We start from the raw sequence: 25,553 nt of genomic DNA on the forward strand, positions 1-25,553 counted from the left end.
TACCAGAAATGCGACAGCATAAGTTGAATTTCCAAATCAGAAATGAAATGCTGTGCTATGTCAAGTTGTGATGACAGAATGGTATCGCATTATAGATGTAATGGGAATGGGAATTAAATCTGACAACACTTACATTGTTCATGTACTCGCTCAGCAAGTCTTGGAGGGCCTGTCGAACAGCATTGCACTCAGCTACGATACGTTCACGTCGGTCATCGCGTGTGCATGAAGAGTCTGCCATTAATGCGGCACCGCTGATGATGCTCTCCAAGCGCTCCTCCAGAGAAGGCCGGAAACGAGCCTCGCTAAATGTCAACGGGTCCAGGATTATCTTGTTCTGTAAAAGCAAACAGAGAGAAGAATGAAGAGTATTATTTTTGATGTTTTAATGAACCGAGAGCAAGAGCAAAGGATAGCATCTGGAAAAATCTATCTATATATCTATCTATCTACATATGTAGATAGATAGATACATATGTAGATAGATAGAGATATAGTTATATCTCTATCTATCTATATATATATATATATATATTTGTAAAATTGTTATCTCCATGGGCGGCAGGGTTCGATTCCGGCTCTGGCCTTCCTGTGTGGAGTTTGCATGTTCTCCCCATGCGTGCGTGAGTTTTCAACGGGTACTCCAGTTTCTTCCCATATTCCAAAAACATGCATGGCAAGTTAATGGAACACTCTAAATTGTCCCTAGGTGTGATTGTGGGCGCGGATGGTTTTTTGTCTACATGTGCCCTGCGATTGGCTGGCAACCGGTTCAGGGTTTACCCCGCCTACTGCCCGAAGACCACTGGGATAGGCTCCAGCACACTAGACATCTACACGAGAAATTAGAGCTTTCCGAAGACTACATGTTGAAGCCCAATACACAGAGGACGGAAAGAATGAAAGCTGTAAAGAAGAAAACAACATGAAGGCATACTGAGAACATTCCCACAGGGCCTTGTGCCATTGTTATTCAAGCATGATGTCGGGTACCAATGATTGTAGGGCATTCAGAATGCTTGGGCTAGAAAGATTGGAAAAAGTTTGATTGACAACAGCTGGGAGGTTTTCAAGGTAATTGGCAATGGCTCGAGTCCTTCTCCATCAGAGAACCATGAAACGATATTGCTCTTTCCACCCTCCACAATATGGGATGTTTAATGCCATGATCAATAAATGTGTGGTTAATGCAGAAAGCAAATTTACAATGCATCTGTGAGCGTCTCATGCATGACATAACAGCTACAAGATTTATTCATGTTTCATACGCTAACCCATTTGGAAGTCTATACAACACAAGTACATATTAAAGGGGTGGTTGTGACTTTCCACTTTTGTTTGAAATGTCAATATAAACCTGACATTAGAACATAACTACAATAAAATGTAAAAAAAAAAAAAAAAACATCCTTCTCTGGTCACCACATGTGAGGAAAAACAACCATTCAGTGATGGTAGGTGTGACCAATGAGGTGTCAAGCACGTGTTTCCTTGGGGTTTACGAGCTCGGCTTAATCTATGACGGATGATCCACCTCAGGTTAGCAACAAAAAGTTAAAAGAAAGAACTGGGCAAAGCGAGACACAAAACAAGTGTGACCATTCAGTTGAAGCTGCCGATCAGCGGTGGAGAGGCCAAATCCAGCAGAAAGGATACCGAAAAGAGGCAAAATTAGCAACAGTCCCATTCAACTGGTAAGTTGATCACCTCTTTATTAATATTATTATTGATATTATTGGTATTATTGTATGTTCCAAAATATAAAACCTCAAAACTACCGCTTCATGATGAGGGATGATAGGTCACCTTACCAAGGTAGCAGCTGAAGGTGACTTTGGTTTTTTCACAAGGGGAAGTCTCGTGAATCTAAGTGAGGGAGGTGGCTTTGGACAGAGACCCAGGGGGACATTTCAATCTTGGTAGCAGTTCCAAACTGAGAACTCCCCCTCTCACCTTGCGAGCTCTCACACACACACACACACACACACACACATACTCACGCACACACACCCCTCCCACAGTAGCGATGCGTTCAAACACAGTGGGAAGATCAGCACTGCGCACAATAGAACAGCAAATGACCTGCGAAACCGCTTCTCAAGTAACATCCATATAGGTACAGCCTTCAGCCTCATGCATGCAGAGGCTGCAGAAGAGGAAGTTACCTTTTGAATGCTCTTACTTCTGTAACGTTTATCTTAAGTCCAAAAAGGGGAAGAATGCGAGACTGCAACTTGCGTACATTGAGCGAGCAAGGCAGACACCCGTGAGATGTGAGAGTTGCCATAAGCTTTTTACTGTACATTGTAGTCCTGCATTTTGAAGAGCACAGCGATGTTTAAAGATGGTTGTAAGTGGATAAAATGCGATTGCAGCGTTAAAGGATCTTAGTTTGCATATCTGTGGTCAAAAGTATTATGATTGACAATCATCGTGAATATGATCATTTTTGGTGGAGTGTCAATTATTTGCTGAAAGTCACCAATCGTGGTCTGGCTTGGTCCCTACCGCTTGCGAATAGCGGGGGTCCACTGTACATTCATACATTTCTAAATAAACAATTTTGACATTTTTTCTTGGTACACTATCCAAGCCGTTAAATGTATACATATGCACAGTCGACACCCCATTAGCCCAAATACAAGCAGGTTTTGTCAGTGCCACACAGCAAAAACAACATATAGTTTCTGAGGAAAAAGCTGGGAAAGCAGAAGAAAATGAAATGCGAGAAATTAATGGGTTGCTTCTTTCCATAAAATATGCAATCATTTGAAAACTTGCATCTACAAGACACTGCAAACATCCCTTCCTCCGAGTTCAAAATAGCGATCGGTCTCTGTCACCACTCTAAGCTCTCGATACTGTGTGAAAGTATCATTTGACAGTCGGTAGAATAAGAAGTACCTTTTGTTTGCCCTGCAAATTTCATTCATTTTGCCACACTTTGGAGAAACTAACTTTACCCAGTGGCCATAATTGGCCCGGAATGAAAATCCTGTCTTTGAAAAGGCCCGCATACTGTACCAAATATGGGAATGGATAATAAGAGTGGATAGACTCAGTCTCATCATTGATTTTTTGTGTGAGCTTCATCTAACATTTTACATATGGAAATTACTAAATATAATATATATGCCAAGCCTTACTGTCCTGGAAAGATTGAAACATGAGGAATTATTTTATGTTGATATTGTATGTACAGATAGTAGGACAAAGCCTCCATTTGAAACAACTCTGGAGACTAATCATTTTGAATAAGAAAAAGAAAGTGGCTCATTTTAAGGGACACAACAACGGCAAACTATATTTGTCGGAAAAATGCTACGCTGAAGAAAGTTTTTGAACGATGGGGGCAACATCAAGAGCACGTTTATGAATAAAAGAATACATTAGTGGGATGTTACATGAAGCATGAAGTGGCTACAAGCTGTGCATGAACTTAACATAAGCATCTAGCAATGAAATACAAGTCACTTTCCTCTGAGGGGTAAACATACAACACAAATACCCCACTTAAAATAAAAATGTAAAGCATTCTTGAATCATTAAAACAGACAGAAGATGCAACTAGAGCAAAGAGATGGGTAACAGCATTAATTAATAAGAGGAAACTCAGCAGGAATTTAAAATAAAAATGTTGTTGTCCTAAAATAGTGAGTGCGTACCCCGCTGTGCTAACTGCTTCCAGTGCAAATACATGGCTATCATACATATGAAATATCCCCCATAGAGCATATGCTTCCTCATGGTATGTTGCATAATACAATTCCAAGAAGGCTAGTTGACTTTGACTGAGAAACTGAATTTATCTTTGGCCACGTGACATTCCTATTTGTGCTAGCCAAAAGCCTTCCCGGGTGTTAGCACTGCAAGCTATCTCATTTTTCCTGTTTGTATTTGCAAAAGAAACAAACACTTACCCCTGACAAAAACACTGTTTTCAAAGATTCTCGCTAAGACTTGCACCAATTGAAATAGAAGTCAAAAATACATTTGCCTCGATGTTTGTTCATATGCACTCTGATGCACTAAAGTATATTTCGTCTATACCCATGGAACGCTGCAATAACATGGTGCTCATATATAAACCACATTTCATAAAAACGCAGAACCTGAGAGGGTAAATCTCTCTCCCGCGCTCTCTCCCCCTCTCTATTTTTTGGACCGGCACCGCAGGATACTCATGTGGACCTCGCAGGGGGCACCACGTTGGTGACTCACCACCTAAGGGATGATGGTTGACCACGCTTGCTGGTGCAATACTGGGATTGTGAGCCCAGACAAAAATGGACGGGAACATTTGGTGTCTCTGGCTTTAAGGTGATCCCGAGGCAGACTGCACAAGACATTCTTAAATATCAAGGTGATGGCACCTTTGACCATCTGATCTTTTGCAAGTAGCCAAAAGTATGACTATTTAGTGAAAATGGGGTGTACTGTATTATAATACATCAGCAGCTGGCTGCTGTAGCCATTAAGGCCAGTGACAAAAAGCGAAAGAAAGGTTATAGGGCAAGTTGAAAGACTATTATTGTGTCGTGTATGGTTTTTTTTTTTGTTCTGTTTGTTTTTTAATGAACAATATTATTTTGTGGTGTAAGCAGTACACTGGAGGATTTGGCTCGCATGCATTCTCCCAGATTGGTGGCCCTTCTTTTGGAATGACTGTCACAACAGGCCAAATGCTGAAGCAAAATATATGCAGTTTTACCTTTAATGCTCACTGTTCCTGTTTGTGAGTTAGAGTATGCTGTTGTTCCCCATGACGTCGTGCATGATGGTAGAGCTCCATAGTGGCCTCGGTATAAGAGAGAATCAGCTCTGTGTCATAGGTCTGTTCTAATGAGAAGATAATTATCTTTGTGGAAGGCACATCTTGCTTTGTTTACAGATGTTTAATCAAACATATTAATAAAGATCGTATTATAACATTAAAAGAGCTATTCAGACAAAAGCAAGGCTCCAGGTTTGATGTTGCTCTGAGAAAGTGGTAGGAGGTTATGTGTCCTTTCCAAAACAACACTCACACTTTGAAGCACAAGGACGTGGTCGTCAATCGAAACTTTTGAGAGGCTGCAACAGATGAAGGCTGTCTTGTGTGAGAATTGCGATAGCTGTGTTAAAATTGGCTCAGGCACAGCAGTTGACTTCACAGCTGAGGCCAGGACTGTGGGATGGCAAAGTATTGATACTTGTCTGCCACCTGTTGACCTCCCAGTAATAGCTGTGGCAAAAGTAAAAATGCAATATCACGAGTCCTGTTATCTGACCCGGCGTGACAGACTCCATTTCTAGTGTTTTACACTACACACACAAAAAAAAAAGACGACAACTTTTTGATGCCCTTTCCACATTGTGCACCTAAGGCTATATGAATAGGTAAATAAAAGAAAATGTTAAAATGGTCACTGAATTAACTTTGAATGTATAATTCAAATTAAAATAAAACTGGGAACTGTTTTTCAGGATTGGGGGTTCAAGCGATTTAAAAAAAACTGTGAAAATGGCCTGGACACAAATGTTAGTACCCAGGACACATGATATCTAGAAAAAGCTTGCATGCTACTCATGTAGCCCTTTCATCGAGTGTTTAATTGTGCTTACAATTTGAGAAAGGACATTTCTTGACAAGTAGCTATGCGCTAGCTAAGTGGAGAAAGATGCTCCATGCTTCCATTGGCTGTTGCAAATCCATCTCCATCTCATCTTTCTGCCATCACACAGAAAATCCTTCAAATTGTGAGAAGTCAAGTCACTATGATTATTCTTTGTCTCGAGTGAAGAGGCTACCTATATTGAGGCACCATGGTCTCAAATTCATCCAGGCCTGCAATGTGATGGCTTTGTGGGGTGTGTCAGTGGGCACCATTTTCTCAAGTTAATTCACTTGTGAAATAAAAGGTGTTTAATTCATATGAATTGTAAATGTTCACAGTGACAGAAAAAAAATGTATCATTTAATTTGGGTGATATCCAAAATAATTAAATTTTTTTACACCTGAAACAAGGGGATTTGTGTCAACCGACAACTACAGTTCCCATATTGTTTAAGTTTGTAACTGTCATACAAAGTGTACAGGCGGAACCATTTACCAAGTCACGCCCAGAATTCACACAAACGCTCATGGGGCCTAGGAATAAGGTGGATATACAGTATATATATATATATATATATATATATATATATATATATATATATATATATATATATATATGTATATACTGTATATATACAGAGGAGCCAAACATCAGCTCCTGGTTGACAGAACAGTCGCACAAGACTGCAGGTCCCGACGTACCAACCTGTGCACAGCTTGGATTGATTACAAGAAAGCCTATGACTCGATGCCACATACATGGATCACTGAATGCTTGGAGTTGTATAAGGTGAACAGGACCCTAAGAGCCTTCGTTGCGAACTCGATGAGGATGTGGAAAACCACACTTGAAGCCAATGGCAAGCCACTTACCCAACTGTCCATCAAATGTGGCATATACCAAGGTGATGCACTCTCCCCACTGCTGTTCTGCATAGGACTGAACCCCCTAAGCCAAGTAATCACCAAGACAGGCTATGGATACCGCCTCAGAAATGGAGCTACAATCAGTCACCTCCTCTACATGGATGACATAAAGCTGTATGCTAAGAGCGAAAGGGACATAGACTCCCTGATCCACACAACCAGGATCTACAGCAGCGACATCGGGATGTCATTCGGGCTTGAGAAATGTAGTCGGATGGTGACTAAGAGAGGAAAGGTAGTCCGCACTGAAGGGGTCTCACTCCCTGAAGGAACAATAGCAGACATTGAGGACAGCTACAAGTACCTCGGTATACCACAAGCCAATGGCAACCTCGAACTGGCAACAAGGAAAGCGGCTACGGCCAAATACCTCCAGCGAGTGAGGCAAGTCCTAAGAAGCCAGCTCAATGGCAAGAATAAGACCCGGGCAATAAACAGCTATGCCCTGCCAGTGATCAGATACCCTGCAGGAATAATAAGGTGGCCAAAGGAAGAGATTCAGACCACGGACGTTAAGACCCGAAAGCTCCTAACCATGCTTGGAGGGTTCCATCCCAAATCCAGCACCCTGAGACTGTACACAAGCCGAAAGGAAGGAGGCCGGGGACTAGTGAGTGTAAGAGCCACTTTCCAGGATGAAACATCCAAGCTCCATGAATACATCAAGGAGAAGGCTCCAACGGATGACGTACTCAGAGAATGTCTCAGACAATGGGGAACAGAAGATGAGGCGCTGGAAGAAGGACCATCATGGGAGGACAAGCCCCTACACGGGATGTACCACTGGACCATAACTGAAGTGGCCGATCTCAAGAAGTCCTATCAGTGGCTAGAGAGGGCTGGCCTGAAGGACAGCACAGAGGCACTCATCCTAGCTGCTCAGGAGCAGGCCCTGAGCACCAGAGCCATTGAGGCCCAGATATACCACACCAGACAAGACCCAAGGTGTAGGTTGTGCAAAGAGGCACCTGAGACGATCCAACACATAACTGCAGGGTGTAAGATGCTGGCAGGGATAGCCTACATGGAACGCCATAACCAGGTGGCTGGCATAGTCTACCGAAACATCTGTGCTGAGTATGGACTGGAAACCCCAAGGTCAAAATGGGAAACACCTCCGAAGGTGGTGGAGAATGACAGAGCGAAGATCCTGTGGGACTTCCAGATCCAGACTGACAACATGGTAATGGCGAACCAACCAGATATCGTGATCATAGATAAAGGGCAGAGGAAAGCCGTTGTAGTGGATGTAGCGGTCCCAAGTGATGGAAACATCAGAAAGAAGGAACACGAGAAACTCGAGAAATACCAAGGGCTCAGAGAGGAGCTGGAGAGAGCCTGGAAGGTAAAGGTGACAGTCGTGCCTGTGGTGGTCGGAGCACTCGGGGCAGCGACCCCCAAACTAGATGAGTGGTTGCAACAGATCCCGGGAACAACATCGGACATCTCAGTCCAGAAATGTGCAGTGCTGGGAACAGCAAGGATACTGCGCAGAACCCTCAAGCTTCCTGGCCTCTGGTAGAGGACCCGAACTGAATGAGGGACGGACACCACCCGAGGGGGGGTGAGACGAGGATTTATATATATATAAATATGCGTATCTCAATGTGCATGTATATTGATAGTGAGGAGTTAAAAAATAAATAAAAAACAATGTCGGTTATCAGTTTCAATTTGGAGCAACAATGTTATCAGTATCATTGGAGAAAAAAAGCAGTTGTCATGCATCCCTAAGTAATTATTGTGTCGAGCTTTAATGATTTTGGTTTTTGTTGCATTTACCAATCTTGTATTACATGCTCCCTTTTTCATTGCTTCCAGCAATATGGTATTTTATGAGCTATGTGCACCCTTTGTTCATTAAATTCAGTTTTTATTGTCCATTGCAATAAGTCTGTTTTTGTGGTCCAAAATTTGGCAGTACAGCACCTTACCACACAGTACGGTGAGGCAGATGTGTTAACCGCGTATTCACCGTGCTACCCTTACTAGCTTTCTATACTCCACTTATTACTGTGACCACAGCCTGCTTTCCTTTCTTTCATGGAAGAGGGCCAACAATTCAGCAACCATAATTATCATGCGTGTACATTACGTACTGTACTCACAGATTTTTCAGTCAGCTGACGAAAGTGGGCCTTTTACTTTTGGGGATTGTTGTGTGACTGGTCAGAAAAAATAATTTGACAATGATGAAGTGTGAAAGTACTCAGCTAAATGGGCATCACCACCAGATACGTGCAGTACAGCACTGTGGCCATATGCAAACGAGCCACACTGTTTTTGTTATTGCAATTTGTTTAGATTATGTTTACCCTTATTTTACTGTTAGTGACTTTATTACATACAGAATAAAATAATATACATTTGGCATGAAAAAGGTTCCACTGAAATGGGTGGGGAAGGCTGCACAATATGACACCGCCTTATCTGACTACATCCTAATAAGTGGAGACTAAGAGGGAACTGTGGAGCGTGGTGAGAGTGGGGTTATGATGTCCCTTGCCTCAAGCTGTGCATAAAAATGATTCAGGCAGATGCTGGAGCTCGGCTTTAAACACCCCGGTAGCATTCACATAAATGCAAGCATGGGAGTGCCGAGGTAGTGATGACATGGAAAGTAAATGTCGGCTTTGCCTTGAGACCTAATGGAGCTGATGGAGGAAGTAATGGCTATTGTATTGAAACATAGAGAAACTCTTTAAAGAGATTCCACATTAAGTATCTGCCCTCCTCCTTCGTCATCAACGTAATCTCTCACAATCTCACAATGATGCCCTTTTGCAGTCCATGAGGATATGTTGCTCCATGGTTGGACTTGCTGTCGTGTAGCCTGTTGCCAGCGATTGTGAGACTTGGTCACCAAATAAACGACAGAGAGACGGGTGTCGCAGTGCAAAGATGGCTGTATTTATGGCACTTGTTCCCTATGCTCATTAAACTCAACTCGAGTTGCTTATTTTCACTCTCAGTAGCCCCTTACATACTGTACAAACTTGCACATTATTCCCTTTCAGGCAGCCCACACTGCCTTCACTTACGTGTGTGCACTCCACTGAATGGCTGATGAATATTCAGTTTGAGGGTCAACTCGGACAGTTTCATTGGTCCACTGGTGACTTGTTCAAACTTCATTGGTCAGATGTGACAAGACTATGGGTAAATCTATTGGTAGCTTGAAGCTCGGCACTAAAATCATGGGGGGAACCCCCCATCACATTAAAAGCCACAGGGTTCAAGGAGTGGGGAAAATGTAGCGGCTTATAGGCGGGAAAATATGGCTCACGTAGTTTTTTTACTAGCTGTTTGGGACCCACACAAAATGGGTCTGCAACCCACTTTTGTGTCCCAAACCACAACTTGAGAATTACTGCTCTAAATGATTAACATGAGTTATTTTGGCTTTTTCTATAACGGTGTACCAAAATGGGTACAAATGATGAAAAAAGCAATTGTAGGATCATGACCATAGAAATAATATGACATGAAAACCCTTATTGGGTCCATTGTACAATACTGTTTGCCCAAAGCGACAATAAGTCAACATCATTGATAAAAGAAGAATAGAATATATACTGAATGGAATATGCAGTAGATGAACTTTTGTTTTTTACCCTCACCATAAGAATGGCCGCAAGCGACTTCAGCAACCCACTCTGCTTACTTTGTGTACTTGCCTATCAGTTGTCATCAAAGAATGATTAACTGTCTTTATAATATTTATTATACAGCAGTTGATAAACTTTTACCATCTCTGAACGTGGGTCAAAATGTCATCCTTGTACAACTCATAAAGAACTGCAGGCATAACTGCAATTGACTATTACCTGGATGCATACAATAAGTTAGCTACACGAGAGTGATATGAGAGATCAAGGTATTTCCATGACTTCCAAATCAAAGCCTGCTGGTGAGATTCGTTATATGTACCTGTAGTATGTGTTAGCTCGGCTGTCAAGAGACGCTTTTCATTACAACGTCCTCTAAAAAGATTGGCAAATTATCAATCTTCTGTGTGTTGTGTGAAGCAAGTACAATGTATAATATTTGAGTAATAAGGAATACACATTGCAGTCAGAAAAAAACTTTAAAAAAAGATACTTTGAGCAGCCTGACAAATTCACTGTGCACTGTTTTCTTTGACAGACGCATACCACCCTCCATCATTGGAAAGCAGGCAGGAAGTGTCTAATTTGCACATGAATATGCTTGCAATTTATTTTTTAGACCCCTCTGCCTGGCAAAGAGATAACCCCAAAACTGTAGCCACAACCACCTTTTCAGCACTCTCTCATTCTTCTAGATGTTCCCTCTTAGCCTCCCAATAACCTAACGCTCATCACTCTTTCCCTCATTTCGCTTATTCAGCTGTGCCCAAAACCAGCACATCATTCATTAGCTTCTGAGCCTCCAAAAACACATGATTTCAATGAATGAAAAAATGGATAAGGGAAAATATGTCTGCTGTAGTGACTTCTATGTACATAATTCACCACCAACTGCAAACGTGTGAATGCAATGTTTCATATGCTTGTCAGAGAGTTCACGATCATTTGGTAACGGGGTAGAAATAATTGCAGTCCCTTTAAGGACCACCATGTTAGTCTGCTTGTTTCTATGGAAACGGACTTTCGGCGGGTCTCGTGTTGCGCGGGAAGTTTTTTGGTGTGCTAATAAAAAAAAAATGACACACTCTCTCGGAGTGCGAACGTGAGAAATTGTCGCTTTCTTCGAGTTTCTACAATTTCCACACTGGTGACCCTCGACGTTTTTTTGCTGGACGATTCCCGACCGCGAAGATGTCCGTGAACGCTGTTTCGCTCAAGCTCCCCGAGTTTTGGGAATCATCTGCGTCTGCTTGGTTCGCTCAGACCGAGGCCCAGTTCGCCCTACGCGACATCACTGCGGATACTACGAGATACTACTACATTGTTTCCGCGCTGGGCGGTTCGACGGCGTCCAGGGTCGTGAGTTTCCTCAAGTCTCCTCCGACAAAAGGACGATATGATGCGTGGAAGGCTTACTTATTGAAAACCTTTGAACTTTCCGACGCTGAACGGGCCGACAAACTTTTTTCTCTCCACGGCCTGGGGGACGTCAAGCCCTCCGAGTTAATGGATCGTATGCTGGAGCTGCTAGGCGAGCACAAACCGGACTTTCTTTTTCTTCACCTTTTTCTGCGCCAGTTACCCACCCAGGTGAGGGCAGCTTTAGCTAACACTGCTATCACTGACTGTAGAGAGCTCGCTGCGGAGGCTGATAAATTTTTCCTGGCTGGCCGGCAACACAGTGCAGCGGCTCTCCTCCCCGTGACTGCCGCTAGTGCCTCCGATAATTACGCACTCGTCGCGGCGGCTGTCCCTCACGCGCGGCCGGCTACTGGTTTATGTTTTTACCACGCCAAGTTCGGACCGAAGGCTAAGAGGTGCCGCTCGCCGTGCTCGTTCGGCGGGCCGGGAAACGCCGCGGCCGGCGCTCATTAGTGGCCATGAGCGTCGGCAATGTTGGCGGGCTGCTTTTCATCTGCGACTCTATCTTTGGGCAGCATTTCCTCTGCGACACGGGCACAGCGCAGCATTTTGCCCGCATCACAAATCGACATGGTAGCTGACAGCCACGGCCCTCCTTTGGCAGCGGCGAATGGGAGCCCCATTCGCACCTACGGCATGAGGTTCGTGGAACTGTGCTTCGGTGGGCAGCGCTTTAGTTGGGACTTTGTTACAGCGCGTGTCGATGTACCTCTTTTGGGGGCGGATTTTTTGTGGGCTCATGGACTTTTAGTGGACGTGAAAAAATAAAAAAATATATATTATTTAATAATGAAAATAATAATAATCATCATCATCATCATAAATTCTTCATTTCTTTTTATTCATAGTTTTCTATTCACATGACTTTTTCTTTTCTTTTTTTGTCATGCTGCTGTAACATGTACGTTTCACTTTGGATCTTAAAATCAAAACTTTTCCCAGGTGTGGGGTCAATAAAGTCGTATTTTCTGATATGTCCAAAGATGTTAAAGAACAGGAGCACTACATGAACCGCTTCATCAGTATCACCTGAGTGAACTAAGCGGTCAACCCGGTGAATTAGTGTTTCATAAAATTAAGGGTTCACGCATCACTTCCGTTGAGGAGAGGAACTGGCAGTAATTCTGAGAGCAATACATTCGACGTTGCCCACATATTTTGACTTGTGAGACAATGGCAGCGTTTAGGCAACAATGGTTTTCACTCAAGTTGACAACAAAATGCTTGATATTAATAAGTTTTAATTTCACTTTTTTAAAAGCAGACAAATAAATAAGTTAATCGTGTGAATATGCAAATCAATGTAGGTTGGGAACAGCCAGCCAGTGTTATTGCTAAGAAAGGGTGGAAGTTTATCATCTATACGTGGCATTTCTTATGAAGAGCATATGTCTGCAAGAGGCTTATGGCTTTGAGCCATGACTTATACGCTTTTGGGTGCCATTGAGGTTGAATGTGAGAGAAATTGCACAAAACAGCGGAAACAATACACACATTACACGATGCAAAAGACTGGAAAAGGGATAAGAGTTCAAGATGTGGAACTAACACGATAACGATACTATGCCAGCAAGGCAGGCATAGAGGCAGTCAATCTCATTGCCGCAAAGATTTGACAATAACAGAAATGCTGATTTGGCATCATCAGCGAGGCATCAACTCATTACACGAGAAAAGGTGTTTTCTTCATTAAATACATGAAGAATCCACTGCGACCTTGAAATCATTAAAAGCATGAGTGCAAGAGTGACGTTGCACATTTTGACCAGAAACCTCTGCGACTGTATCGCAACAAATTTAAATTGTGATTTTATTGTTGTAGGTTTCACAGTGGATGACTTTTGTGCTGGCTAAGATTTTTATTCATTATTTTTTTAATGGCTCCAGATTTCAAAGACCAAATAAGTGAGGTGTTAAACAACTTCTCTTGAGTGTTTAATGGTTTGCACCAGTATTTGCAAAACATAGCTCTGACTAAGAATCCCAATTGAGCACTCTGCAAACAGAAACATTCGGTGAAAGAAATACTGTAGTGTCTTTATATCGTATGTACTGTATTGCCCTGCACAATTACACAGAATGATCCAAAAACTGCCATCATACAGTTCAAGCTACACAAAAAAAATATCTATTTTGCATTAGTCAAGTCAAGTCAAGTCAACTGTATTTATAGAGCACTTTCAAACAGCCATCGCTGCATACAAAGTGCTGTACATGGAGCAATTTAACATGCACAATAAACAGTAAGACAAATCGGTAATAAAGGCGGTAGAAAGCACCAAACAGTAAAACCAAGAACAAATCTAAGTCATGCTGAGTCGAATGCCAAAGAATACAAGTGAGTTTTGAGGAGGGTTTTGAAGATGGGCAGCGAGGAGGCTTGCCGAATGTTCAGTGGGAGGTCATTCCAGAGAGAGGGACCAGCAACAGAAAAGGCTCGACCCTTCTGAGCCTCAGTTTAGTTCTTGGTACTTCTAATAATGTCTGGTCCACAGACCTGAGGCGCCGGGCAGGTGTGTAGGGGCGGATGAGCTCAGAGAGGTAAGGTGGCGTGAGATTATTCAGAGATTTGAAAACAAATAAGAGGATCTTGAAAATAACTCTAAAATGTATGGGGAGCCAGTGAAGGGATGCCAGAGTAGGAGTTATGTGCTCCCTCTTACGAGTACCAGTCAAGAAGCGAGCAGCGGCATTCTGGACCAGCTGAAGGCGCTTAATGAAGGACTGGCGGACTCCAAAGTAAAGGGCATTGCAGTAATCGAGCCAGGATGTGACAAAGGCATGAATTACTGTCTCAAAGTGTTCATGTGAGAGGAGAGGTTTTATTTTGGCCAGCTGTCTAAGGTGAAAGAAGCTGGATTTAACAATGGCACCAATTTGCCGATCAAGTTTGAAATCACTGTCCAGTTTAAGGCCCAAGTTTGAGACTGTTGACTTAAGGTAAGGAGACAGGGGGCCCAAGTCTAGAGGATGGGATGTACAAGGGCCACTGGGACCAAACAATATCACCTCTGTCTTCTTTTCATTGAATTTCAAGAAACTTTGTGCCAACCAGATTTTGATTTCTTCCAGACAGGATAGGAGTGGCCTTAATGAGAAGGCGTCTTTCTTGCTCAGTGGGACATAGATCTGGCAGTTATCTGCATAGCAGTGGAAGGGAATACCATGTTTCCTTAAGATGGAACCCAATGGGAGCAGATACAGCGAGAACAGCAGAGGCCCCAGGATTGAGCCCTGTGGAACACCACATGACAGGGGAGCAGTGCGTGACTCAGAGCAGCCAAGGCTGACACAAAAGGTTCTGTCAGCTAAATAGGACCTAAACCACTCAAGAGCACTGCCGCCAATGCCCACCAACTGCTGCAAACGAGTCAGCAGAATACTGTGATCCACTGTATCAAATGCTGCAGTTAAGTCCAATAAAACTAGACACATGTGGTCTCCAGCGTCATTTGCCAGGAGGATGTCATTAGAAACGCGTAACAGGGCTGACTCCGTGCTATGCATCGTCTTGAAACCTGACTGGAAGACCTCCAAGATGTTATGTTCATCCAAGAAAAATTTCAACTGCATGTGCACCACTTTTTCCAGAATTTTGGAAATGAAAGGCAGTTTGGAAATGGGCCTGAAACTTGACAGCACATCTGGATCAAGACCAGGTTTCTTGATCAAGGGTTGGACCACAGCATGTTTAAACTGTTGTGGAACTATACCAGAAGAGAGGCTGCTGTTGATGATATCCAAAACCGATGCGCCAACACTCGGGAGAACCTCCTGAAAGAAGTGTGGGGGAAGAGAGTCGCAAGAGGAGCCAGATGGCTTCGTCTGGCGAACTACATCCTCCAAAAGCATCAAGGACACAGTTTCAAATGAATTTAGCACAGCTGAACATGGAACATGGACAGAGGGGTCAGATGCGGTTTTTGAGACCGGAGTCCTAGCTGTAGAGACCTTATCAATGAAAAACTGAAGGAATCTGTTGCACATCTCGGGTGAAGAATCCGAGCAAGTAGGCAGAGGGGGTTTGAGTACAGAATCTATCGTTTTAAATAGTGCGCGTGGGTTGTGACGGTTAGCTTGAATAAGGTCCGACAGATATTCTCTTTTGGCCTCTTTTACTGTGAGCTGGTAGTTACGCCAGCAGTCTTTCCAAATTTGAGAAAAGACATGCAATTTGTCATTTTTCCACTTGCGTTCGGCTTTGCGACACCCCTGCCTAGCTGCGCGGGTAATGTCGTTAAACCATGGCTCGGGTTTAGGTTTTGGGAGCACAGTTTTTGAAGGAGCCACCAAATCCAGGATGGCACGGCATGATGAGTTGAACCAAGAGTTGAGTTCCTCTGTGTTAGACGAGGGTACGCAAAGGTTATTAAAGGTATCAGAGAAACGACTAGCAGTGTGAGGGTTAAAAATTCGGCGTTTACAACTAGGAGCGGCAGATTTCACAGCAGCATGCGATAAGACTACGTCAAATAAAACTGCCATGTGATCAGAAATCCCATTTTCAAGGACTTCCAGATTTGACACCGGTAGACCATAAGCAAGGACAAGGTCTAAAATATGTCCTTGTTCATGTGTCGGGCTGGTCACATACTGTATGAAATTAAAAGTGTCGATAAGTCTTAAGAAGTCCTTTGCTAGTGGTTTTTCCGGACAGCACACATGGATATGATCATATCTCAGCCTGATTTCCGCAAGAAAGGTTGAAAAGTCGCTTAAAAAGTCTTTGTTGTATTTAGGAGGACGGTAAATGACAGCACAGAGGTCGCTTCAAAGCTGGTGGCCGATGTGGTGAATGTGCACCGTTTACATTTGAAATTGTTCTTAAAGATACTCACCGTTCCTCCACCATGGCCTGATGTCCTCGGGGTATCGAGGAAACCACAGTCAGTAAAGGATCAGGCATTGTATCTTCATTTATTCCATTCAGAGGCCACATGGGGATAAAGGACTATTTTACTATTGTTTTTTTTCCCTCCACAATCCATGCCTGTATTTCTGTATTATGTAATTTGTGTTGATTTCAAGTGTTTTCCACGTACATAGGCTTTTTTGCGAATATCTGATTATGAAAGAGCACATGATGCTTTATGATGAACAAATGACATAAGTAAATTGAAACTGACAGGCATTGGTGCCTTAGCCATGCATCTTTAAATTCATTCTAGCAAGACAAATCTATCGAAATGAAGATGAACATTGACTGAAAGCTGCAAACTGAGCTGAAAGAAAAGATGATGGTGAAGAGTCGGCCTTGGGGCTATGAGCTCCAATTAAAACTTGCATGGAACTCTGATTCGTATTCACCAGTGACTCAACTCCTTACATTACTGTTTGTATCAGAAAAAGCTAGGCAAAGGCTGATTACTGTACAACGGTAAACAAACCAATGTTTCTTTAGCCTCTGGCCATCTCCCAATATTTCAGACGACTCCTATTCATATTTCATTTGTCAAGTGCATCATTCCATGCAGAACACTTGCTCTGTTGTTTTTGGCGCCTTGATCACATGTTCCTGCAGATAGTTTTTTCTAAGAAGCATAAATAAATAGTTCAATTCTCCTACATCAGTTAGGGCTGGGCGATTATGATGTGAATGCTACAGAAGCAGCAGGATGAATTCTAAAGTGTTTCAGGCAATGTTATCTGCTCATATTCAGCCAAATGCGTCAGAACTTCAGAACTGGACGCCACGTCACGGCACAGATGGACAATAGCCCAAAGCACACTGTGAAAGCAACCAGATATTTTTAAAGGCAAATAAGTGTAATGTTATGCAAGGGCCAGGTCACTTTTGACCTGAATGTGAATGAGCATCTGAAGGGAAAATGCCCAAAGAACAAGCAGGAACTGAAGAGAGTTGTAGTAAAGGCCTGATAGAGCATCACCAGGGATGAAATCCAGCATATGGTGATGTCTATGCATTCCAGACTTCAGGCTGTAATTGACTGCAGAGGATTTGCAACCAAGTGATACACGATTGTTAATTTGTCCTGTTTCTTTTGGTCCCTTAAAAAGGAGGAGGCAAAGACAGTATAAGATAAGATAAGAAAACCTTTATTAGTCTCTATACAAGCTGTTGTAATTCCTCAACTGATTTGGATGTAAATACCTCAAATGAAATCTCAAAGTCTGCAGTTGAAGCACTTCTGATTAATTTCATTTCAAATCCACCGTGGTGGTGTTTGCAGCCAAAAAGAGGAGAAATGTACGGATGCCCCATTATTTGTCGCCTTGATTGTAGAATGCGTACAAAACAACGTGAATGAGTGAGTGAGTAAGTGAGTGAGTGATTCAAGACATATCCATGTTGGAGTGCACATATTGATAAAGCAATTTCCATTGCCTTCGAGATTGTCTCAGGCAGAAAAAAAAAAAGAATGTGATGAAATGTTATCCATTTACAATGCATACACTGACCACGAAAACCCAAAGCACTGTGTGTGTCCCTGTTATAACCAGATGAATAAATTCATCTCAATCTGCATGAACAATAGAAATTGCAATTCCACCACTAACTGACGTGAATGCAAAACAAAAGGAAAAGGGGACAATCCCAGACGCTGAACGCATCAAAACACTTGAAGTGCGCATGGTTCTGCAATTAGTTTAAAGGAGTTGTCGACCGTGTGCAGCGAGTTTGTCTGCGATTCAACATGTTTCAACAGCACAGATGTTATGGCAAAATGTTACAGGAATGCGATTCAAACTGAAAACATTGAATGTTATAATGAAGGTGCTTTGCTGGGGGAACACCATAAACAGGCCAGTGTGATGAGACAGAGTACAGAGAGGAGGTAGAACATCTGGTGGACAAATTAATATTTGTCCCTGCATTTAATATGAAGAAGACGAAGGAGATAGAGGCGGACTCCAGGAGGAACAGACGCCTCCTCACTCCAAGTGGTGAAGTGGTCTCCAGCTACAAGTAGTTTGGCATCCACCTTTCCAAGGATTTCATCCTGGAGCTGAAACACTTCCTGTCTGCTAAAGAAGGCTCAAGATGTCCCCATTTCTCTCGTGTCAAGCTGGAGAGCTGTGTCTTGAGGAGCTTATACAGATGTGTGGTGGAGAGCATCCTCAGTGCCAGCATAAGGAAATGGAAGGCTCTTCAAAAGGTGGGAAAGACTGCTCAGAAGATTGTAGGGAATAGCCACAACCAGAGACATATTTACCAGCAGATGTAGAAAAAAGGGCTCACTGTATCACCAAGGGCCCAACCAACCCCACGCACAACCTCTTCCATCCTCTCCCCTCAGGCAGGAGGCTGCGGAGCATCCAGAGCACAAGCACCGGGCTGAAGTAAAGCTTCTTTCCAAAACAGTGCTCTGAAGCCCCCATATCAGCCACCGACCCCCCATCCCCGCCCCATTTATCGCTTCATGTCGGACATTTTATTGTTCTATTTCTCGATTACAAATACCTTGTAAATATCATGTGGAATTTAAGCCTCTTCCGTTTTTATTTCCGCTGCATTCACACCTTGCTCCATTTGCACCATTACAACCAAACAAGTCTTAAAAAATAAACTAAAAACTAAAAACAGCTGTGACAAATAAGAAGAAACTGCTAAGCGTTCCATGTCTCATCTGATGTTTAATAGTAAATTCCATGCAGGCCACAATTAAGGAGCATCTCACAATGTCCTTCAGTACACATTAATAGAACCGATTACCTGTCACTGCTCAGATGGATGCATGGAGCATCCGGAAAGTCATTTACATGTGAAGCCACCGTTTGTTGGCTGTCATGTACACGTTGCATTGTGCAAGCATGTAAATCCGGTTAGCCAATGCCGACTGAGAATGAGCACGTCGTTGTACGTTGTGGCTAAATGCTCGAGGATATATTGGAGAGTTTTGCATGAGAGTACAATAAAGCGACCAAATGGTTTAAGAAAATGCATGAAAGCACACCAGCATTTCAAACGCCTATTTTAGTTTCAGACGCGTTCGGAAATTACAACAGCAAGAAAGCTAGAGGACAAGCAGATGGAAATAAAAGGCACCGTAAAACCACCCAGTTCATCTTTCGTTTCTGCCGCAGGCTCAAAGCAACTATCTACCAACGCGTGCAATGCCGCACTGTGTTGAGCACACACATACAGTAACTGACAAGGTTATCATACAGGTTTGCTAATTCCACTGGATTTTTCTCAAGGCGGCGATGGCATCTCTCTGAGGGTCACTCTCAGCTCAGGCTACAACTCTGAAAACAAGTCATCACATCTCAAGGCTCTCCATACATCTCAGCGTCCGAAGATAGAGCGTCACACAGGCTGCAAAACACTGCAAGATGATGCAGGCACTTTGGCTCAGCTGAGAATGAGCGAGCTCTAAATCTCTGTTTCTAAGGACTTAAGGGAAAAGGGGATAAAAATGGAAAAGACAGGAAGAGGGAGGTGAACTTGAGAATGGAGATTTTGGCAATGGTAAGCCCAGACTGCCATCTCCTGGCCAGTCTGCGAACCGATGGATAACATCTTTGAACAGCCGCTTCGCTTTACATTGATCCGCACAAAGCAAACGTGACCTCAAAAGGGGTGTAACAACGGCCCTGGTCATGATTTAGAAACAAAGAGAAATATTCAAATATGTTGGTAGTGAGCGTCTATTTGGGGTGGACAAAATGGAATGAACAACTGGAAAGTATCCGGTATTAGGTAATCCATTTTGTAGCAATCACAGTTAGATTGAACACTTTCCGCATCTTCGCTCATCTAATAAACGGCAGCAGCTGCAGAGAAATAAGAGGCTTGCTTTATGCAACTCATACTTGAGCCAATGCTCCCTTTCTTTTGTTTCATGTTGGCTGTGAATTTGCTTTTCACAGCAAATCAGCGCAGCACAACACAGAAATGGGGGACTAAAAGTAGAATTTTAGGAGACATATCAGTTTTCTTCTGCAGGCTGAACCAAAATTGACTGGACAGGTTTTTATGAAATACTCAGACAATGCAGTTGCTAGATGAATGGGACTGTGTTCTAGTCCATTCGTGCATGCATGATATTTATCCTTCCTTCAAATCATATATTGTGCATATTCAGTGAGACAAAAAGTAGCAAATTAGAAGACTATCAAAGAAGCATATGCAATTGAGTATTTTTGAACACATCGTGGTGGTGTGCTGCGACCTAGAGGGAAATCTATGCCAACTGTATGTGTGCTGCATTGTCTTTCCCCGACACACCCCGGGGGCTTCAACTCCATCTGTCCTCCCACAAATACCCAAATAAAGACGTGATTCCAATATGACAGCGCTTTCGCTGTATAGTGGGACGCTGTACTTTTATACAATTTTTTTGTCAGTTAAGGGGTAGGGGTGTTGTAATGTGGTTATTTCCTCCTCCTTGTTTTATTCATATGGTGCCCTTTGGCTTCATGAATCAGAATCGGAAAATCACATTAAAGAAAAGAAGATAATCTAACCTTTGTGTCACGCATCATTCCTAGCAGCTGAGTCATAAATGTTCAAACCGGGGGCCCGTTAGAAAAAATTTGAATATGTAAAAATCAATGTTCAAAAAATATATTTAGGCTTTGAATTAATGGGCTAAAGTGAACTAACGGTAGTTTACAATGTAAGACATGGAAAGCCAGGAATCATTTCACATTGAGGCTTAAGTTGCAAGCATAATGTGACGTGTTCAAATTAATAAACTGGGATGTATACAAATCCCAATGGCAATCTTTGCCAGAGGATGTTTTGCATATGACAGTGCTCGCGACACACTGCTTCGTATCAGAGCTCAGTATTTTGGATAAACCTGCTAGCACCAGAATAATTAACACCGGATTACCAAATTTAGTATTGCATGTACGTAGGGCTTTGGTGCCTTGCTCAAGGGTGTGTCCACAGTGTTTGGAAGCAATCTTGGAGGCATCTTGTCTTCAACGGTTCTCTGACACTCATCAGCTGCTATTTTTGCTGAGCGACTAATGCTTTTAAATAAATAAATGAGGGTGAACACTGGTTGACTTCCAATTTGTTTCCATGTGCCAGCGAAATTTCTCGAATGTACTCTGTACTTGCAATGTTTAAATTTAGACTTTCATGTTATAAAGTCATCCGCATGTAAAAGTTGAACCACCAAATATCTATGACGAATGTGGATGGGGTAATGAGACACTAACTGTTGACCAAAGTGTAAAAAAAACAAGTTAACCTGTGATGTAAATCCCAGTGACACCTAAACTACATTAAATGATGATGAATGTTCTTATCAATTACATTAAAAGGATTGAGATCATTTACGTGTTTGATAATAATCTTGAAGAAGGATTTCAAGGACTTAATCATTGAACTTTTGTCAGTTTAATACATGGATGGGGAGAGCCGCATGACTGGGTTTGCCTTGGGCCCTCAAATGACAGAATACTGGATATAATATCTGTCAGTGCCATACAATTTATCGCGTTGGTCGCTAGTGAGCTGAAGCTTATTCCAAGTGACCATGAGTGCCCGCACTGGACTGATCACCAGCCAATCGCAACATTCATACACATCCACACAAAAGAACACCCGCACCTCTGTACGAATTCGAGCAGGGTTGTCCAATGTTTTTTTTTTTTTACTCCAAGGGCCGCATACAGAAAAATCGAAGGATACAAAGGCCACTATGACATTCTTTGACTTTCCAAACAAAGCAATCTGTCATACACATGACAATGTTTAAAGCTTACGTGAGGATCATACCATAATTTCTGGAGTTTAACACTTTTTTTAAAATCATCCAAAATAGAGGGGGCGTAATGAGTACACACGAAATTGCGATAATTCATCACATTGTATTGATGTTTACCAGTACCTAGTGGTTGTGAAAAAGGTGTACTTTGATTCCAATAAATGTAATTTCTAATGTTACAAATGTCATCCACAATAACATAATTTTTCACTGCTCAGCAAGAATCAAATTGATTTGAAACAAGTCAGGGGTGAGGAACACAGTAATGGTTGCAAACAAATACAAACCTTTTTTTTTTTAACTCATGTTTTGTATTTTAGGAGGGGTGCCGCCCACACAGCAAAAAGTAGTTTCACCACAGTAATCGCCCCGACAATGGTGCATATGATGACAGCAGAAACTGTTAGCCAGAAGGTAAGATAACTTCTTTTAAAATCATTCAATGCCAGCCACTTGCACTGATCAAAACGCAAGTGGCAGCGATTTTAGAGTATTTTCGCAGATTTGTCATGACCCACGGAATATTGTGCTCTATCATTATTTTTACATTGACTCTATCCATCCATCCATTTTCAACACCACTTATCTTGAATAGGGTAGCCGCGGGTGCTGGAGCCTATCCCAGCTGACTTCGGCCGGTAGGCAGACCACACCCTGGACTGGTCGCCAGTCAGTCGTAGGGCACATATAGAGACAAACAACCATTAACACCCACATCCACACCGTCACTGAGCCTATCCTAGCTGTCTTCGGGCAGTTGGCAAGGGACACCCTGAACTGGTTGCCAGCCAATCGCAGGGCCACAAGAAATCCCAATTTATCATATTACTACTATGTACGAATTATACAGAAAAAAAACGCTATGTTAAGACCATTTTATCAGCAATAATGGGAGTAGTTATGCCACAAATGGCCCTGAGGCCACAGTTTGGTCACCAATGATTTAGCGTTATCACTTATACTAACTGCATGGCTTTAGAAATGTGGGAGGAAGCCAGAGAAAAAGCCTTTAATCACAGGTAGAGCCTTTACACATTGCCGAGATTGGAACCCTATACCCTCAGAGCTAACTACTACTATGAGCCCATGGTTGTTGTCTATATGATGCACTGCGCCTGACCGCAAACACATTTGTATGCTGCCAGCGATTAATACGAAAAAACAAAACAGATTGGTGCCTGTGTCGGTGTTAGCTGTGGTGGAAAAACGGGGTCAAGAGAGTCCTCAGGATGTTTTCTTCCCCTAATTAAAGAGCACAGACAGCAGCCATTTATATTCCTGCTGACTTGTCTGTGATTGTTGGGTAGCTTGCAGCATGAAAAAAAACCCCCAAAAAACAGTGCACAACCTTTCACAACAGAGGATATGAGAGGTGCCATATTTTCTTTCCTTTGGATTTTCTTTCCTTTGGACTATGAAAAGAATAATTGTAATTTATTCCCCAAGTGTGCATGACTGATAAATTGTATGGAAAAAAATGTATGCTTGGTAAACTGAAAGCCATAGCCATATCAAAAGCTGCGCTGTAAGATGATTCGTCGATCTACTGAGTCTCTCCTTGCAATACCGGACCAAACAATCATCCATGCATGTCTGTAAATATCCAGCTACCTGGTGTGCATGAGCATCAAGGACAAATTGCAAGAGCTTTGAGTCACGGCTTCCTGTATCAGGTCATTACGATTCTAAGAGCATCTGACCACAGTCTGTGTCATGTCTCTGTGGTAAGTTCGAAATTAAACATGTACCAGCTACAGGCGGGGACAGAGGGCTAAGTAAAGGGCAATTTGTCTCATTTAATTGCTGTCTGTCTGCCTGTCAGCTGAATCAAATTATGCAGCTTTTTGCTAGTCTGAAAGCCACACAGTTTTACTATATATATATATATATACACAGGTATATACTGTATATATATAATGTTTTTTTTTATGAAGTGATGTCATAATTAACGGATATGGCTTTGGGAGAAGGAAAAGTATAGCTGATTAAAAAAAGCTCTTAAAAATTGCTGTTTTACAATTTAGAAATTAATTGAATTGTGATTGTATCCTCACTGCTGTTGAAATAAAACAGATACAACATATTCTTAAGCTTTCTAAACATGAACACAAAGTATCAAAATGTCAAATTAAAAAATAAAGACTAAGAGATATAATTAAAGTGGTAACAAGGTTTCTACGGGCCAGATCAGCGAAAAGAAAAAATATGCAAAAGCCTTTTCAGAATTTGAAAAAAGAAAGGGGGTTGTCTGAATTAAGAGCAGCAGACTTTCTTTAGGTTTTTTTTTGACTGTTGGTAATGTATGTTGATGCCAAATAGTCACAATATTCTTGGACTACAAGCATCAGTGACGAGGTCCTACTAAAATAACTGAAGGGTGTATGCATTCGTTTGAATTGCGCGATCTTCAAAGTGTATTTCAGTTCTTGAATTTTCTCACGCATAAATATATTTACATAAACATATACATAAATATACATCAATATTTGTGTTGAATAAAACTCTTCGGACATAAAGTGACACAAGAATGCCACAATTCATTTCAAAACACTAGATGACTTTCAAAACATTCTCACTTTGCAACATTTTTGATAAGGAAATAATGTACCGGGACACTGAAAAGTGAAATTGTTCTCGACTCAAACTGTAAAACCTTATTGAACTCTAAAGAGAACGTATAGAACAAAAATATTAACACTGCCCGAGTACCCATTGTATTATAATAAAATGGATTAACATAAGGTAAAACTAATCTCCCTAAGATGCCTGAAAGACAATTTTGGAGAGGGAACAGAAAAGTCTTTCTGAGACAATATCGTCACCAAGTGGTGTTTTGGCAGTATTACTGGATACACAGTAATAAAGGTTTGATAAAGCCTTGTTATATTTCATTACTTGCATTGCTCATACTGTAATAAGAAAACAAATCCTTTTAATGCCTGGTTCAATGGTTATCATTACACGTTTTCACTCTTCCATCATGTGCATTTTTCATTGCTGGCATTACAAAAATCAATATAAAAAAAAAAGGGGAAAAATCGTCACAGAGATTAAGCGATACAAGATGTGTAGCGCCAAGTACAGCAACACACATGATGATACTTTAAACTTTGGCTTTTGAGGTATATTTTTCCTGACTTTTTCGCTGCAGTGTAATATTATAAATCACAGGGCAGGGTGTAATATTATAAATAAATAGCCACTCACACTCACACCAAAGGATAATTTAGAGACTGCAATTAACTGGTATGTTTTTGGAACACACAGGTAAAATTCAAATCATGAACCACAGAACTGTGAGGCAGAAATGCTAA

The 25,553-nt window shown here is 42.0% G+C and overlaps 1 protein-coding gene across 2 annotated transcripts in view; it reads right to left on the bottom strand.

The window, feature by feature from the left end:
- Positions 1-25,553, bottom strand: part of ctnna2 (catenin (cadherin-associated protein), alpha 2) — a 238,571-nt gene that overhangs the window by 185,148 nt on the left and 27,870 nt on the right. For both annotated transcript variants that reach the window (XM_086120279.1, XM_086120280.1), the window contains one exon: positions 134-337. In XM_086120279.1, the coding sequence (XP_085976405.1) occupies positions 134-337 (204 nt within the window). The remainder of the gene's footprint in view (positions 1-133; positions 338-25,553) is intronic.

This window comes from Hippocampus guttulatus, chromosome 9, assembly GCF_054856545.1.
Source record: "Hippocampus guttulatus isolate MCC_2025c chromosome 9, RoL_Hgut_1.0, whole genome shotgun sequence".
NCBI lineage: Eukaryota > Metazoa > Chordata > Actinopteri > Syngnathiformes > Syngnathidae > Hippocampus > Hippocampus guttulatus.